The 17,609-nt window shown below is 43.7% G+C and overlaps 1 protein-coding gene across 1 annotated transcript in view; it reads left to right on the forward strand.

Moving 5' to 3' along the window:
* Window positions 1-4,675: 4,675 nt before the first annotated feature.
* Window positions 4,676-17,609, forward strand: part of GYG1 (glycogenin 1) — a 29,338-nt gene continuing 16,404 nt past the window's right edge. The window contains exons 1-4 of the mRNA XM_087818071.1: window positions 4,676-4,756; window positions 6,810-6,945; window positions 9,051-9,225; window positions 9,485-9,647. Of these exons, the coding sequence (XP_087674197.1) occupies window positions 4,750-4,756; window positions 6,810-6,945; window positions 9,051-9,225; window positions 9,485-9,647 (481 nt within the window). The 5' untranslated portion in view covers window positions 4,676-4,749. The remainder of the gene's footprint in view (window positions 4,757-6,809; window positions 6,946-9,050; window positions 9,226-9,484; window positions 9,648-17,609) is intronic.

Below are 17,609 nucleotides of genomic sequence, written 5' to 3' on the forward strand. Positions count from 1 at the left end.
AAAAAGGAATGAAATACTGCTACATGCCACAACATGAAGCAGCATGAAAACACTATGTTAAGTGAAAGAAACCAATCACAAAAGACAATACATAGGCAAATCTCTGCAGATAAATCTCTAGAGACAGACAGTAGATTAGTAGCTGCTGAGAGCTGAGGGAAAGGAGAGAATAAGTGACTGCTAAAGGTATAGGTTTACTTGGAGTGATGAAAATGTTAAACTTAGATTGTGGTGATACTTGTATAACTCCGTGAATGTACTGAAGACCATTAATTGTATACTTTAAATGGATGAATTTTTGATATGTTAATTATATCTCAACAAATATTTTTTAAGGCAATGTAACTAGTGACCAACCCCCTACAATTTGTGGAGTTGGCGACTCCAGCTCTCAACTGAAGAATGACCTACTTTAGGCCTCTAAGGATAATATTTCTTGAAACTAAGCATCTGATTAGAATTGGACAGGGCTGTGATCACTGGGAACAATTATGGGTACAGATTTGTGTGTTATCAATTAAGGGTAAAAGTTTAAGTCATTAGTTAACTAGTTAGTTCCTGTGTCTGGCCAGACGTGGTTTATCTGTTTCATGAACTGTCTGTGGGAAGTATTTGTGTCTTAGGCCAGCAGGGTGCCCTCTGCTCTGAAATACATTTCCAGGTCAGTTGCTCCCACCACCAATCAGTGTGTGTGCTCAAGGGAATGCAAACTGATTTCAGCATTATCTTAAACAAACATAATTAGGAAGGCAAGTATCCTGCCAAAAAATTACATAATGCATTCCAAAGTCAATTAAAAATTAATTTTGGACCAACAATCCTGAATATACTCATTTAGCACAGGTTTAAAGGGTTAATAGTTATGTGTGCTCACGTAGAATAGAGTTTTTTAACTTAAATCTTTCTTTTAGGATTCAGAAATTCTGATAGTTCAAATTTCATGGGAGAAAAATTAACAAATTAAAGTCTCAAACATTTGTCTCACTACAGCATGTATGTCTATCCACTACATTCAAAGCCTTAAAATCCAGAATGTTCGAACACCTTGCTATTCAAAGCTGGTCTGCAGCCTGGGCATCACCTGAGAGATTCAACCCAGAAATCTGCATTTTTTCTTTGAATATATCTTTATTGATTTCAGAGAGACGAAGGGAGGAGAGAGAGAAACATCAATGATGAGAAAGTCATTGATCGGCTGCCTCCTGTACACCCCCAACTGGGGATCGAGCCCCAACCCGGGCATGTGCCCCGACCAAGGAATCGAACCCCAATGCCTGGATCCCAGGTCAACGCTCAACCTCTGAGCCATGCCCGGCCAGGCAGAAATCTGCATTTTAACAAGATTCCCCAGGCAATGTGTACGCATGTTAAATTTTCAGAGACCTTGCTCTCATACCTAACTGAAGCTCAGTGTAGAGAGGACTCCGAAAAACTGAGCAGTGGGTCACTATGGGTGCCCATGATTAACACAACATGTAGTGGTGGTTCCTAGGGACGTCAACAAAGCAGCTGGATGGGTGGTGTGTGATTCACTCAGGGAATAGGAAATAAAGACAATGAATAAAAAATGATGATTTGAGAAATATGGGAGGTATTCCAACTTTGGCAACTTGGAACTCTGAAATCAAGACGGTTTTTCTAATTTAGAGTAAAATGATTTTATTTCTATTTCTGAAACACAAACATACTAGTTTTTTGGGTTTTTTTGTTTTGTGTTTTAATTTTTATTGATTTTAGAGAGAGGAAGGGAGAGGGAAAGAGAGAGAAACATCAATGATGAGAGAGTCACTGATTGGCTGCCTCCTGCTTGCCCCCTGCTAGGGATTGAGCCTGCAACCCGGGCATGTACCCTGAACAGGAATTGAACTGCGATCTTCTGGATCATAGGTGGATGTTCAACCGCTGAGCCACACTGGCTTGGCAACATTTTAGTTTTAATATGAATCTTTTGTAATATATATTTACTAGTACACTGATTCTCTTTTGTATTTACTTGATAGATATCTCATATCTGCCCTACTGGTGGTATTGGTAAATTTTATTTAAAAAAGAAGTTGAATGTGGATTTTTGGGGGGGGGAGTCCTACTGAAAACAATAAATGCAGGTATCTCAATAAGAATATCGTACTGCAGCCCTGGCTGGTGTGGCTCAGTTGGCTGGAGCATCCCGTATACCAAAAGGTTTCGGGATGGATTCCCAGTTGGGGCACATACCTAGGTTGCAAGTTCAATCCCAGGTTGGAAGGCAAACAATCAACACATTCTCTCTCACATTGATGTTTTTCTCTCTCTCCCTCCCCCCTCTCTAAAATCAATAAGCATATCCTCAGATGAGAATTTAAAAAAAAACAACAAACAGAATATAGTACTGCACAGCCTATAGTTACAATTATTTTCTCCTGGTAAAAACTTCTGAACAATATGCTTTAGAGTTATTTGAAATTATTTTCTGTTAGGAAACATTAGATTGCAAGTTTTCGTCTTTCTTTGGTTTCCAGTCATCCATAAGGTTTTTTTCTCTGGTTATGAGTTAATGAAAGATGAAGATATTATAAAAAGTTTGGGAACAGAATCTTACACCTAAACATTGCTGATTCATGTGCTCTAATAAGACCACTGTTCATGAATCAGTTCCTATAATTAATTGATGTTCTCTGACATGATTCTTTGGAAAGAAATGCCAATCTTCTGTTCAATTATTATGCATGTAACAGAATCAGTGCACTTTAATTCGGGGTGGCATTTCAATATGTTATTTGTAATAGTCCAACCTATTTCGTAGTCAGCCTATTTAGTTAAAGGTATTATAAGCATACTCAACTGTTCTGAAAATAAAAATAAAAAAAAGACAACATGTAAGAGTAGACTGTAGCAACCTCAAAATGTTCTTAATTGATTCAAAGTGGTGCAAGCTATATAACCTTTCTGTTTCTGTAAATATGCATGAAACATGGGTAAGAAGGCTGTCGACCACTTTTACTTAAACACTCTGGGGGTGGGAAAGAGAGGACCTAATTCCTAAGGAGAGCTTCTGCTGTTCTCGTTGTCTTCACCTCTTACCTTTGCCCTTTTGGCTCCAGCACCACACCTGGTGGAAGTCCAGCCAGACACTTAGGCTTCGAGCGGCAGATTGTTAAGGGTCACTGATGGCAGGAGGGTTCCTGGATGAAAGATGGAAACTTTACTTTTCCAGGTCCACCTATTGGTATGGAAGGGAGCAATTCAGACCTGGAAGCACCTGCCTTCTCCCCAGGAAGGTATCATTCAAGGATAGCCCTTATATTTCTTAAAGAGCTCCAACTCTCCTAAGCCTATAGGATTGAATAAGTGGAAACCCATCCATTGCACCTTTGCCCCCACATCCCCACTTCTTGCAAAGGTGGTTTATAGTCCAAGTAACCAGGAGGTCTTCCCTAGTAAATCAGTGGTCTCCATGCTATGGTGGGGTTGGGAGGAAGGGGAAGGAAGGACCAAGAGAGTCTCCTGGACAGTGATATTTAAAATGCTGGTTCTTGGGTTCCACACTTAAGATTCTGATTCAGGTTTGAGCTTAGGACCAAATAATTTGCATTTCAGAAAGTGCCCCAAGCGATTCTGATGTAGGAAACAGTGATATAATTGGTTTGAGAATAGCAATACTTGTGCATATAAATCACTTATTCTTAAGCATCTATTTTATGTTTTTAACTGATGCTGTCAACTCCCTGTTTGGCTTCCGTTCAGCATTTACTGAGCAACTATTATTTGCAGAGAACTGTGCTACTTGCTGCTCTCCTGGTGCCTTTGGGCTGTGTGGGAGGGCTGGGGAGAGGAGGAGGGTGTGATCACATTAGAGAGAGCTATTTCTCAACTTCCTAAAAAAAAAAAATTACAGATTCATCCTTCCATGATTTGTGAAACAGATTAACCTAAACAAGAACATTACCCAACCACAGTTACTGTCACTTACTAACCTTTTAGGGCACCAGTGCAGCGGAGATGTCATGGCCTTGCCATTGGGAGAGCCAGTTCTGCAAACCAAACGGCCACAGTTCAGATTCTACCTTTTCCACTTACCTGACATGACCACAGATTAGAAATTTAATTTTTCTGTGCCTCGGTTTCCTCCTCGGTAAAAATTAGGCTATAACACCTACCTCAGTGAGTTTCTATGAGGATTAAATGAAACACCTAAGTATCTCATTGATGTAGAGGGCCCCCAAAATCTAAATAATATGCTTAAAATTCATTCTATTTTTCTGTCAAAGCCACAAAACCATCATGAGAACAGTAAGAAATGCTTCCAGGGGCTGATCTGGAATTCCAGGTGGAAAGAGTGGCATTAAACTTCAGGTGGAACTCAGATGAAATGCTACACCCGGGGTGAGCTGGTCATTCGTTCGTTTTTTGAGGTTCCCGAGCCCTTGGCCCCTTTGGGAGTTTGTCCAGCCGATGCCGCCGTCCGCCGGAAAGTCCGCATCCCGGCCCGCGGCTCCGAGGGGCACCGGGGCGCGGCCCCGGGCAGGTGCCCGCGGCCGCAGCGCCGCAGCCAGGCCCGGGGCCGAGGGCGGGAGGCGGCCGGTCCCGCAGCCGCAGCCCCCGCCCCGCCCCGCCCCGCGGCCAGAGCGCGCGGCCCGCAGCGGGCGCCGGGAGCGTGCGCGGCCACGTGACCGCCGCTATAAGAGCGCTGCGGCCGGACGCTCGGCTCCCGCCGCGCCCGGCGTCTCGGCTCCAACCTGCGGCTGCGGCGCCGCCCGCCCCGGCAGCACCATGGCAGGTACGCGCCGCGCCGCCCCGCGGGCCCGGCCCCGCCGCCTCCGCGCCCCCGGCCGGGAGTCCCCGGCGGGAGGACCGCCGCGAAGTTGCGGCCGGCAGCAGCCGGGCGTGGCGCGTCCCGCGTCAGCGCCGCCCGCCGCCCGGGGCCGCGGGGCGGGGCGGCGGCAGACCCTGGCCCCTGGCCCCTGGCCCCGTGGGAGCCCGTCCCTCGCGTCTCCGCGTCCTTCCTCCCGCTCTCGCCGGGAACGCCGGGCGGGCGGCGCCGCTGGTGCGGGGATGGGGGTGGGGAGCCCGGCCGGGCACCTTCCCCAGCCGGGGGCGCGGCGGCCTCGGGGAGCCGCCCCCGCTGCCGTGGCTGGAACCTGCGGAGGGGCGCCGGCGGCCCGGCCCGGCTCCTGGGCCGCCCGCCCCGGCTCTGCGGTCACGCCGAGCCTATTTTTAGGCCTTCGGGGCCGGGTTTCGGGAGGCCGGGGCCGGGCGGCGGCGGGGCGCCGGCCCACTTGTTGCGAGGTGTCGGGGCCGCCGGGCGGAACCGCCCCGGGACGAGGCTCTGAGGTAACCGGTCCTCCCCGCGCTGTTGCGGCTGGTGGCCGGGCTGCTCCTGGGAGCAGTGAGCCGCGCGGACTCGGGCTGCCGGGTCTGTGGGGAGGCGCCTCCCACCCACGGTCCTGGGGCTCCTGCCCCTTCGTGACGGGGGCGGGGGCCCGCGCTGCAGCCCCCGTTCCTCCGCATTTGTCGCGCCCCTGCCCCAGCCCGGAGTCACCCACACCCTTGCTGCCCGGGGCCCTGGAACCCCACCGCCCTCACCAAACTTTACTTCCGGATCCCCGGAATCTGCACCGCTTTTGAGTGGGAACATCCTTCACTGCGCCCCACATCGGGGACCCTTGGGGCAGACTGAAATGTTGCCCGCTCACGGGGGGGTCGAAGGAACAAGTACCGAGGGTGATGGGCACGTCAGGGGACGGGCCGGCTGGGCCGCTGGGGCCCTCCGGGGGTGGGAGCAGCAGCCTTCCTGAGCTGCATCGTGGGCTCGCGGGAAGAGAGCCCCGCGCCGCGGGAGACGCCCTCGGTCCGAGGCGGGGCATGCGCCGCCCCGCTGACACCCCGCGCTTGCCTCTCGCCTCTCAATGGAGTTTCCACGGCCTCCTGCCTCCGCATTGGAAAATGGGCAAAGGGAGAATGAGGAAACCTAAGACAGACAGTGACTTTGTGACAAAATGTCCCAACTCCCTGTTTGGGCCACAGTGACCCCAAGTGACCCCTGCCAGAGCGTGATCCTAAGTATCCTGTACGCTTGGGTGCCCACCAACCTACTGTCCTCAGAATCCCCTCAGAAAGAGTATGCCCCGGAATCGTGCCAGGGAAGGACGGGAATCCCAGCGCCCGCCGGGGGTCTTGGCAGGGGGGCCTTCGTGCAGCAGCAGAAGAATCGCGTTTGCCTTTGGTCCCAGCAATTGTGAGAGTGAGAGGGCAAGAGAGAATGAATATGTTGGGGGCAGGGGGCAGGGTAGGGCTTGCTTCTCCAAGGGAAAGAGGCACCTTTGCTAGAGCTCAGGAGGTGATTCCTGAGTCCATTTAACAGCCATTGGCCACTGTTTAGATAGCATTTAGGAGGCGAGGCCTCCCTGAGGTGACATTTGAACAGACACTCTTGAGGTGTAGTGGGTGGCCTTTGCTCCAGGTTGAGAAAACAGTATAAAAAGCCCTAGGCTTGGCAGAAATGTCAGCACCAGAATGAAGAATGTGGCCTCTGCTTGTTGGGGGGTTCTCAGTTGGGTTCGTTGGATTTGTGCTTGGCTGAAAATGTGGTGCCTTGCGGGAGAAACAGGAATTGCACTTGTTGATCGCTTCACCGCGACCTGTTAATTGCCCCAGGTTCATCCTCTGAGAGTTAAGCTAGTCTGAGAATTTAGCTTATCTGGGTTCTAAATTAGGGCAGGTTGGGAGAGGAACTGATTTTTGCCAAATTATCAGTTACAAAGGGTCCTGGGGTAGCTCTTTCAAGGTAGGACATTGTAATGAATGTGTGTGTTTTTTTTCCTTTTATTAAGATCAGGCCTTTGTGACACTGACCACAAACGATTCCTATGCCAAAGGAGCCCTGGTGCTGGGCTCATCTCTGAAACAGCACAGAACCACCAGGAGGCTGGCCGTGCTCACCACCCCTCAGGTCTCAGACTCTATGAGGTGAGGACTCCGCTGCTCTGTATGGTGGTGCTTGGACATCCCTCTCCCATTCCTGGCATCAGTGGGCACTGAGGCCATACCCTTTTCAGAGGTTGAGCACCAAGAGGGAGAAAGATGAGAGGTGCTAAGTGAAGGATTCCAGGGTCTGAAACCTCTGTCTAGCTTTTGGGAGATATGCCACCCAAGCTCCCTTCTGTGATGTGGTGGCCTGTCCTATGCTCTCACTGACTCTAAAGAGGAGTAGGACTCTTCCTTAGCAAGTCTTCTCAGGGTGATCTGAGTGCATTTCTGTCTAGGCATTCCCTTTATGTATCTCACTTCACGTGCACTCCTTTCCCAAAATGCAATAAGGGCTACTTGGTTTCCTGTTTCAAACCAGGGAAACCTCAGGTGACTTTGAAAGAAAATAGCAGTTTTCTCCACTGCCATTGACATTGGTAACCTAAAGATTTTATTTTACAAATTAATAGATAAGTATATTTGCCAAAAGACTTTCTGAATTTGGGGTTGTCCTAGGAGAGCATCCTGAGGGGCACAAGCTGCTGGTTGATTGGGTTAGTTCACTTTTATTTGTTGGAATTAAATTTTGAAGTATCTGAATGAATTACCTAGTTCCTCATACTAACTTTAAAAATATCTGGGCACACTAGCAGCTCGGTATTTATTTTTGCATTCTTATATCCCTCTTAGAAATTGAAAACACCTTTTTAGTGACTTTTTTCAAGATATGTGAGCACATGCCAAGGACCTCTGAAAGGAGAATATATGTTTGTATGTCTACATCTACGTACATGTACACAAGCAGCCTTATTTCTAATGGGTAACTTAGGAAAATGCCAAAAAGTTTATCTCTTAGCCCTGGCAGGTATGGTTCAGTTGGTTAGATCATCAACCTGTACATCAAAAGGTTGTGGGTTCAATTCCCAGTCAGAGCACATACCTAGGTTGTGGTTTCAATCCCGAGTTGGGGTGCATATGGGAGGCAACCAGTTGCTTTTTCTCTTTCACATTAATGCTTCTCTATTTATCTCCCTCACTCTCTAAAAATCAATTAAAAACAACATAGCCTTGGGTGAGGATGTTTTTTAAAAAGTTTATCTCCTAATGTGTATGTCCTAATTTGATGTCTATTTAGTGAGGATGTGTATAAGAAGACAGATGTACTCTTAGTTTCCCTGCCTCCCCAGCACCCCATGCACTCCTGCACCTTTACTGTGGTAAATGGTGCCATTGACCATTTCTTTTCAAAAAGATCAAGTTTACTGTGTGAACTAGAACATATTTTTGTACAGCTCTGGAGACAGATAATACAACACCAGTTGTGTTCTGCATGTCTGATATAAACTTTCAGTGATGATCTGTCTTTATCATGTTTTAACTTAGGTTGGGTTTTGTATCTTACCTAAGTAGACTCCCCTTACCCAGCTCAAAATTGCTTTGAAAAATAAATCTTCAGTTAATTGGGGCATGGAGAAGTGTTGTACTTCACAAACCAAAGTGAGTCTCTCTTTATGCCAGGAGTGCTAAGCACATAATAAATGCTGGTTATATTCTATTCTAAGAAATGGCCACCGAATAACCAAGCCCTTTCACTTCTTTTGGGACACACAGATTTAGGCAGTTCTCTGTCAACTTCTTTAGCAAAAGTGATTAGTTACAGGCTTCATTGCAGACATTATATGTACTTCACTCAGCATCATTTGTAAAAATATGCAGTAGTCAGAATCAGGTCTAATAAGATATCATTGTTAAGTAGGCTGTTGCGAAGATGTACTCTTAGCACATGTGAGTCACTTCTACAAGCTGTTTCCATGGTTTGTCTGGTATTCAGCGGTACAGTAAAAAATAGAAACTTCTTTAATAATGTCTTAAGTGCTTCATGCTCGCCATAAGCAGTTCTTATTATTTTAGTGAAGTTACCTACAGATGCGAATTAACATAATTTGTCCTGAGGTAAATTAGGACATATTTAAGAGATTGTGCTGTGCCAAAGTCACAGATTACTCTACTAATGCATGGGTAGGCCAATAAGAATACAGCCGTACGTTAGATGCCACTTATTCTGAAAAGTTGCTAACCACTGTTTTTTACTTTTATTTTGACAGGAAAGTTTTAGAGACAGTCTTTGATGAAGTCATCACGGTAGACGTTTTGGACAGTGGTGATTCTGCTCATCTTACCTTAATGAAGAGGCCTGAGTTGGGTGTTACGTTAACTAAACTCCACTGCTGGTCACTTACACAGTATTCAAAATGTGTGTTCATGGATGCAGATACTCTGGTGAGTGTGGCTTTGATGGCTAAAAAGCTGTATATTGCAGCTGGGATCAGTTAGACATTAGAGGAAGGCTGCCAAGACTTGACTGTCAAGTTCAGGTTAAAATAAGTGTCAGGTGATGAAGGAGAGCAGGCCCAGGCCGCCTTACAGCTGTCATCTGCATGGTTAAGACCAGCAACAGATTGCATCTTTTGTGTTGGAGGACTTAGAGAGACCTTAAGAACATTTCTGTAATGCTTTCTCTCCCCCCTTTTTGAATCAGGTCCTAGCAAATATTGATGATCTTTTTGAGAGAGAAGAATTGTCGGCAGCACCAGACCCAGGGTGGCCTGACTGCTTCAATTCTGGAGTCTTTGTGTATCAGCCTTCGGTGGAAACATACAGTCAGCTGCTACATGTTGCTTCCGAGCAAGGTAGTTTTGATGGTATGTATCTGTTATCTTTATATCTGATAAGCTGTTAGTTAACTTCTAGGAGCTGCTCTTCTCAGGGATATAGTTGCTAAGGTTCCTTTTGCCTAGAACACAGCATTACATGAGGTGTAGCAAGCCTTTTATGTTGTGTACTTTTGGAAATACTAGTCTGTGTTCCTGTGTGTACATGCATCTTTTTTCTATAGGTACATACAAGTAACCTAACTTAGGACAGGCAGTTTACAGACTTGCCTTTCATTGCTTTTCCTGTGTCTAAATTAGAGTATGATAAATGAACCATGATTATTCAAGAATTCAAAAGACTGAGACAAATAAAAAACTTTAACAACTATCTTTAAACCTGAGTAAACCTATGTGCAAGACCTAACAGGACCAAGTGTTTTTCCATGGAAATTGGAGGCATAAACCCAATAATTTGGCTCTACCCCCTTAGGAGACATTAAAAAAAAAAAGATAGAAAGTTTACATGAATAATCTTTGTCTCCATATTTTCATTCTCTATAAGGCTTTGCATCAGATAGAGTGGTATCTGCAAGGCCAAAGAGCAATTCATTGGCAAAGTCAGCATCCATTTTCCATAATGTATAAGTGTATCTGTAGCGATATGTAGACAGAAAAGTTCTGACTACTTGTGATTTAGGGCCTCACATCCTTTGGCGAATTTTGATCACATGAATTAGTAGATATGCTTCCATTTCAGGACAGTGTCTGAAATAAATAATAAGCTGGCTTTTTTTTTAACAACAAAACCATACACAACAAGACAAAACTAGCAGTTAAAATGCAAAAGCAGCTTTTTAAAAATTAATGTTGATGAACCTTTTGAATAAAGGGAAGACCCAGTGTATTTAGGAAGGACATGCCTAGGGAGAATCCTCTCTCAGCAGTGACTCACTGTCAGATACGTGGCAAAGGCCCAGGCCAGGAATGCTGCTGGGCTAGGCCAGAGCCTGAGCTATGCAGCAGACCAAACCCTGGCGGGGGGCTTCTGTCCTCCCTTCCCCTTCCCTCGAGTAGACCGGAGATTTTCAGTGAGTAGATCTTTTGAAAATAGCAGAAACAGCCTTCTTCATGGACATAAGTTTCAGACCTGGGTGCAGATATAAGGATTCATTTCCATTTACTAGTTATAAATCTAAAAATCAGAATCTAAAATTTAATCTTTCTAAATTAAAAGATTAAATCTAATAGTTTGTCTGAAGTTAAGAGATTGGAAGTTAAAACATTTTAAGTAATATATGACACAAATTGGGATTTTGATGATGCTGTTCACTGAAATTGAATTCTGTTTAGTTATTTGAGAATTTGGAATATGCAGCTATTTGAAATGTTATTGAAAAAACTAGGGAAGTTTAAGTCTCAATCTTGTTTCACTATTTGGCTAGTTTATATTCTGTGCCAGTAGTTCTCAACCTGGGGTGATTTGGCCCCCCAGGGAATGTTGGCAATGTCTGGAGACATTTTTGGTTTTCATGGCTGAGTGGGGAAGATGCTCCTGACATCTAGTGAGCAGAGGTCAGATGTGCTGCCGGATGTCCTACAATGTACAGGACAGTCCGCACTGCAAAGAGTTATCCCACCTAATATGTCAGTAACGTGAAGGTTGAGAAACTGCTCTATGCCAGGATGTTACATGTTCCAAAACAGCAGAACTATCTGGACTGTAATAAATGGCAGCATCTGACATTAATCAGTCTTAAGTAAGAAATAATGTGTTGAGTGTTTATGGTGGTCAGGGCCAAGTATAACTTCTTCACTTGACTGACTCATTTTTTAGTTCCTATTTTCCTTTCATATAAGGAATGAAAGCTGTATTAGTATTTGAATTCAAAACATGTATTCCTTATATCTACTGCTTATACTAAAAGTTACCTTTGCATAAAAGGAAGATAAGAGTATTTTAGCAGAAGTCCACTGTTTGTCTTAACCTTCCTGTAAGAGCATAGCTTTCTTCACCTCCTCTCATTGAATTTGAAGGAAGTAGTATAATTCTGCCAGAAATTCAGTATAAAGTCTGAATTCCAGTAAGCAAATCACATTCTAAAGTAGACCCAGTGGCCTGAAATCCACTTGATTGTAAGAGAGCATAAAGAGAATTCTGTTCTAATGTAGAAGAATGTTAGATGGTGGTGTTTGGAGAGGAGTGGATACCAGGCAGTAGTGTGCCATGGTGACAGTTTTAGAATGTAAACTAATTACCTGGTAGAGATCAACCTGGATTGTCTACCTTGTTCTAAAATCAAAAGGTGCTAGAGGAGTAGATGAATTTGTTAAGATGTATGGACATACCCTGGCCGGTGTTGCTCAGTGGTTAGAGTGTCAGCCTGCATGCTGAAGGGTCTCTGTTTCAATGCCTGGTCAAAGGCACATACCCCAGTCAGGGTGCGTGTGGGAGGCAACCAGTTGATATGTCTCTCTCACACTGATGTTTCTCTCTGCCCCTCCCCTACTCTCCCCCCCACACTCTGAAAAGCAATGGAAAGAATATTCTCAGTTGAGGATTAAGAGAAATAAAAAAAAGTAGGGGTGTGTAAAAAATGTTCAACTAGAGAACACTTTTTGCTTTTACAGCCAGAATCTGGACCCACAGCGAGGTTTCCTCTGTGGTTGCAGCACTCTTCCTTCAGTAGCATGGCTTCCAGCAGCTGGCCTTTTGGAAGGGGTTCCATACACTAGCTCTTTGATGGTGAGGGGTTGAATTTTCTCTAGTAACAGAACTGCTTAATTGACAAAGTTGAAAATTTAACTATGCAGATGGGAACTTATAGTTATTCTCAATGTGTTGTTTAAGTTCAGAAGAATAAAATAGTAGCTTTTAAATGCAAGGTGGTTTTCGATTGATATGTTGATTAGCTTTACTCATCAGAGAAAGTTTCCTCCATGCTTCAGGAGGCTGCTCCTCTCTGGAGGGGTTTACAGTAGTCCTCCCTTATCCATGTTTTGCTTCTGTGGTTTCAGTTTTCTGTGGTCAATCACAGTCCAAAAATATTAAACATGGAAAATTCCAGAAATAAACAATTTATAAGGTGTAAATTGCATGCCATTCTGAGTAGCATGATGAAATCTCATGCTGTCTTGCTCCATCCTGAATCATCCCTTTCTCCAGCATTCACATGTTGTATACACTCCCCGCCTGTTAGTCACTTAGTATCCATCTTGGTTATCAGATCAACTCTCCGGATTATCACTGTGCTGGTGTTCAAGTCACCCTTATTTTACTTAATAACAGCCCCAAAGCACAAGAGTAGTGATGCTGGCAATTCAGAAATACCAAAGAGGAGCCGTAAAGTATATGTGTATGTGTGTGTATGTGTGTGTGGGTGCGGGAAAAAACAACATATGGGGTTTGGTACTATTTGCAGTTTCAGGCATCCACTCTTGGTCTTGGAATGTATTGCCTGCAGATTAGGGGGACTATTATACTATCTTATTGAATTCATACCTGTGTGACATAAAGACTTATTTGACTTACACTTAATATTAATAAAACATTTCTTTGTAAGCTGCATACTTTTTAATGGCAATAACCTTGCTGTGCCTCAGGTGTTCCATACAGTGCCCAGTTTTGTTTAGGTGTTATGCCGCAGGCGAGACAAACATTTTCAGATGTTTCCTTTCACTGTACCGTACATTTTCTAATATCCACAGGTATCTGTCCAGCCCCTCTCCCTCCCCCAGTTTTCCTGAACAGGGTGCTTAATCCCCAGGATTTTTAGACTGATATTAAAGAAAACTGGTTTGCACATAACCGTATCTCAGTCTGAATATCTTGCAAGTCTTGCTTAATTTCTTGCAAATAGTCAACAAAAACTGATAGGGCCTGGTGTCCACTGACAAGTCACACAGGCTGCTGATGGCTGAGCATTTGCAGCTGTTTTCACTGCTCTTCTAATGGGAAAGAATGTGGCTGTCGTTCTCTAATCACTGGTCCTCAATCACACCCACCCCCATCACCACCTCTGGTCAAGAGAATAATCCTAATATGGCAAATGGTGCTGGGTACCTTGACTTCTTTCCTCCCAGATACCTGGAACATTAGAATTTAGAGCCAGTGACTACATACCAAATTCATGGCTGGCTGGCATCTAATTTCCCACAGTGAGGTGTCTAAGTTCCTCTACTGTTGTTTGTATTTGCAAACTGTCTTGCCACTTACTTCACATCTGAAGTTACATGTTTCCTGAAAGTTGAGCAATAGCTGTTGTGAAACAAATGTAAACTAACATTTTATAAAATGTTAGTTTACAAGATAAGGTTAACTTCAGGACTTGTTAGCAGTAAGAGGGAGAAAGAGAGATCATGATATCTTAGATACTAATCAGCAATTCTGTCTCCATACACTCAGGTGCAATGAAACTGATGCACTTGATGCTTAATTGGAAGAAAGCAGTCTGAATGCGACTTGAGGTTTATTTTATTTTCTCCTATGACTGTAATGTATCTAAATTAAGGGTGCTTATACACTTGAAGACAAGAGTTTAGTGCTTGAGAATTGCTGTCAAATTTCTAAAAACCTAAAAAGAGCAATTCATATTTTCCAATTTATTGTTTTCTTAAAAAAAAAGTCTTGGGATTCATTTTAATTACTGTAACCTAAATACCCTAAACTTTTTATTGGAGTAATACAATTTTGGTCTATGGTTGAATTTTCAAAAGTTTAGGAGAGAATAAGTTGGTGATAGAATATTAGATACGGTTTTACTTTCAGCAGAATCCAGGCTCTGCTGTGAGTTCATTACACGTGTGTGTTCCACGTTCTAATGCTAAGTGGTCACCGAGACTCTTAAATTGTAAGATCTGTTTTTTTCTGTGCTTGGAGATGTAGTAAATGAGGAGAGTACCATAAGGTTTCAAAATGATTTTTAACAGAACAGGTTTGGTACTAAGTTCTGTTAAGTGCAAAATTGACCCCAGTTCCACTTTTCCTAATCTTTGTAGTTAAGCTTCAAACTGAACCTGCCCAAAAAAGGAATGAAGGGAAAAGGTATTTCCAGATAGTACTAGTACAAATCAAATGAGCTCAGAAACTGAAGTCCACCTCACTTGGTTTTCTGCCTGGATAGATTCATCCTTGATAGCTGCCTGTGGTAGGCTTGTCTCAGCTGCCCAAACACTAGGCTGCCCATGGCCTTTAGGGTGTTTCATCAATTGCTTTGAAAATTACTCTGTTCTCTTGCATTTGTCATTGAGTTGATAATTTGGCTAATCAGTATATTGAGTCAGTAAAGTTGAAAAGCAAAAGTTAAAATGTAATAGCAAAATAAGTGAGCACACACAAGTTTTTTCTTAAGAGCTATTTTTATCTCATTGTACCCATGAGTATTTTTTTAACTTAGCCATCTGTTTGTCTCTAGCCTTATAACCAGCAGAGATGGTCAACCTCCTGAGAAACAGAGAGGGAGGGAGGGACTAAAGCGTTACATGTGTACAGGCTCTTGTGCTCATCATTTTGCTTACTTTTTCACATATTTTTCACTAGTCCTATGAGGTAGTCATCCATTTGTTCACTCATTAATGTATCCAGTTAACAGATATTCGAGGGCCTGCTATGTAGCTAGTACTGGGTACCTGATGTCCTTAGGGTTCAGGACAGCAGCTTGCCCAGTGCCCAGAGCTGGTGGCAGAACCATGTCTGAACCACAGACTTCCTCAACTCTGTGGCTGAGTTGTATGTGTAGGTTTTTTCCTTTTCTCCCAGTTATCCCATACTGCAACATGCACAAAAATATATCCTGCGAATGATACAAATCTTTTTAAAGATGAATGTCTTAAAATTCACTTCTCTGAGAGAGCAGCTAACATATTTCACATTTTGCAGATGAAGAAATGGAGACTTAAATCGTCTATCTCTACAGCCACAATAAATTAAATCTTTCCCTCTGAGCCACAGTATTTAGCAGTACTTTGTCTTTTTAAATCAGTAGCACAGTTGATAGTCTTGTATTGTTTTATGGGTCTGGAAATATTCTTGGAAATACACTCTTGCCTGCATTTCTATAGTCCATTTATTCAGTATTTCAAAAATTACTTTAGCTTCTAATCTGGGCAAGATGCTAATTTTAAGGGCCAGGGATAGGCTGGCAAAAAACAGACTTTATTGCTGCCTCTCTAAAGCTTATAGCTTATGAGCTTTTATACTTAACAACTAATTACACAATTAATTATGTAATTATGAATCTGATAAGTTCAGGGTGCTAAGGGAATCTAGACCAGGAAGACCTGCCTTAGACTGAGAAAGTGAAAATTAAGCCAAGAATAAATGTTTTCTTGAATTTATATAACTAATTAATAATCGGTTATTAAGAATCCTTTTTTGCCCTGGCTGGGTGGCGCGGTTGGTTGGAGCATCATCCTGTGCACTGAAAAAAGGTTGTGGGTTCTGTTCCTAGTCAGGGCACATACCTAGGTTGCTGGTTCAACAGGAGGCAGCCAATTAATGTTTCTCACATCGTTGTTTGTGGTTTTTCTTCTCTCTCCCTCCACCCCTTCCTCTCGCTAAAATCAATAAGCATATTCTCGGTGAGGATTAAAAAAAATAATCTTTTTTTAAGATGGAAAAAAAAAGCTAGAACATAAAATGGTAAAAAAAATCCATTATTTTTTACTTAAGTGAGTGGAGGCCAGTGAGATGCAGTGATGCTAGGCCCAAGCTCTGAATGCCTGGATTTGCCTGGGGTTAATCTGGTGACCCTCAGTAAACTTCAGAGATTCCCCATTCACAAGTTAATTTTGTTGTCCTTGCCATATCGCTCTAGGCAGGGGTGATGGTGCCAGCCAAGTGTATCGTGGGGAGTGGGTGCTAAGCAGGGAGCCACATTTTCTTGCCAGCATTTGTGATATCTCTATTATAATATTAAGCGTATTTTACTGTAGATTATTTTCTTGATATCTGCCCCCTTAATAGGTTGGGAACTACTTGAGAGCTAGAACATATCTTATTCATCTTCTTATGTACAGTGTCTACACCTAATTTATGTAACTCAGACATTTTCTATAGAAATGACATTTCTGAGAGTTACATTCTCTGACATAACAAAATAAAAAAGGAGACATTCTCTAAAAGACTCTAGACCAGGGGTGGGGAACCTTTTTTCTTCAAGGGCCATTTGGATATTTATAATATCACTCCTGGGCCGTACAAAGTTATCAGCTTAAACATTAGCCTGCTATATTTGGTTAACATTTAATTGCCCCTAATGTGATGGCTGGAATTGCTGGTCTGGTGAGGCCTTTGCAGGGCCAGACTTAATGATTTTGCTGGCCATACCTGCAAGCCAGATGGCCAGATATTCCCCACCCCTACTCTAGACCATTGCTTTTCAAATTTTAATATACAAGCAGACTACCTGGGGATTTAAATGTGAATTCTGATTCTGTAGGTCTGTGTGGGGCTTAATATTCTGCAATTCTCTTAAGCTCTCAGGTGATGCCCATGCTGCTGGAACCTGCACCACACTTTGAGTAGCATGATTCTAGGGGGAACGTTCCTGTGGCTGAAATACTGGGGTTCATGTTTAAATAAGAATTGACCCACCCTTTCTGCTCTCCACAGCAGGCAAGCCAGCTGCCAACAAACTGTGGAAGAGCACTCAGACTGCGCAAGCACTAAGCAAGGGCACAAATTTAAGAGATAGTACTCGGTGCCGTTTCTGTCTTATAGAACAATAGGTCCATTTTCTGACAAATGCTGTAATATGTCCATGGCAACCAGGTTCATGACATGGTCAAAAGACCTGGAAAATACCAAGTGGTTGTAGATTTTTACTAGCACTTGGCAGCCTGGTGGAAGGATATTACAGGATCAGGTATTTGCTTTTGTTTGCAAGATGGGTGCCACGTGTTCCTTATTCCACATCCTTGCTCTCTCCCATCTGTGTCACCACACCCTGGCCTGCTGGATCACAGCTGGCAGCATGCCTGCTAATCATGTTTGTCGGTGCTGAGATGGTTGAG

The sequence above is a fragment of the Miniopterus natalensis genome, chromosome 6, assembly GCF_054644295.1.
Source record: "Miniopterus natalensis isolate mMinNat1 chromosome 6, mMinNat1.hap1, whole genome shotgun sequence".
In the NCBI taxonomy this organism is placed as follows: Eukaryota; Metazoa; Chordata; class Mammalia; order Chiroptera; family Miniopteridae; genus Miniopterus; species Miniopterus natalensis.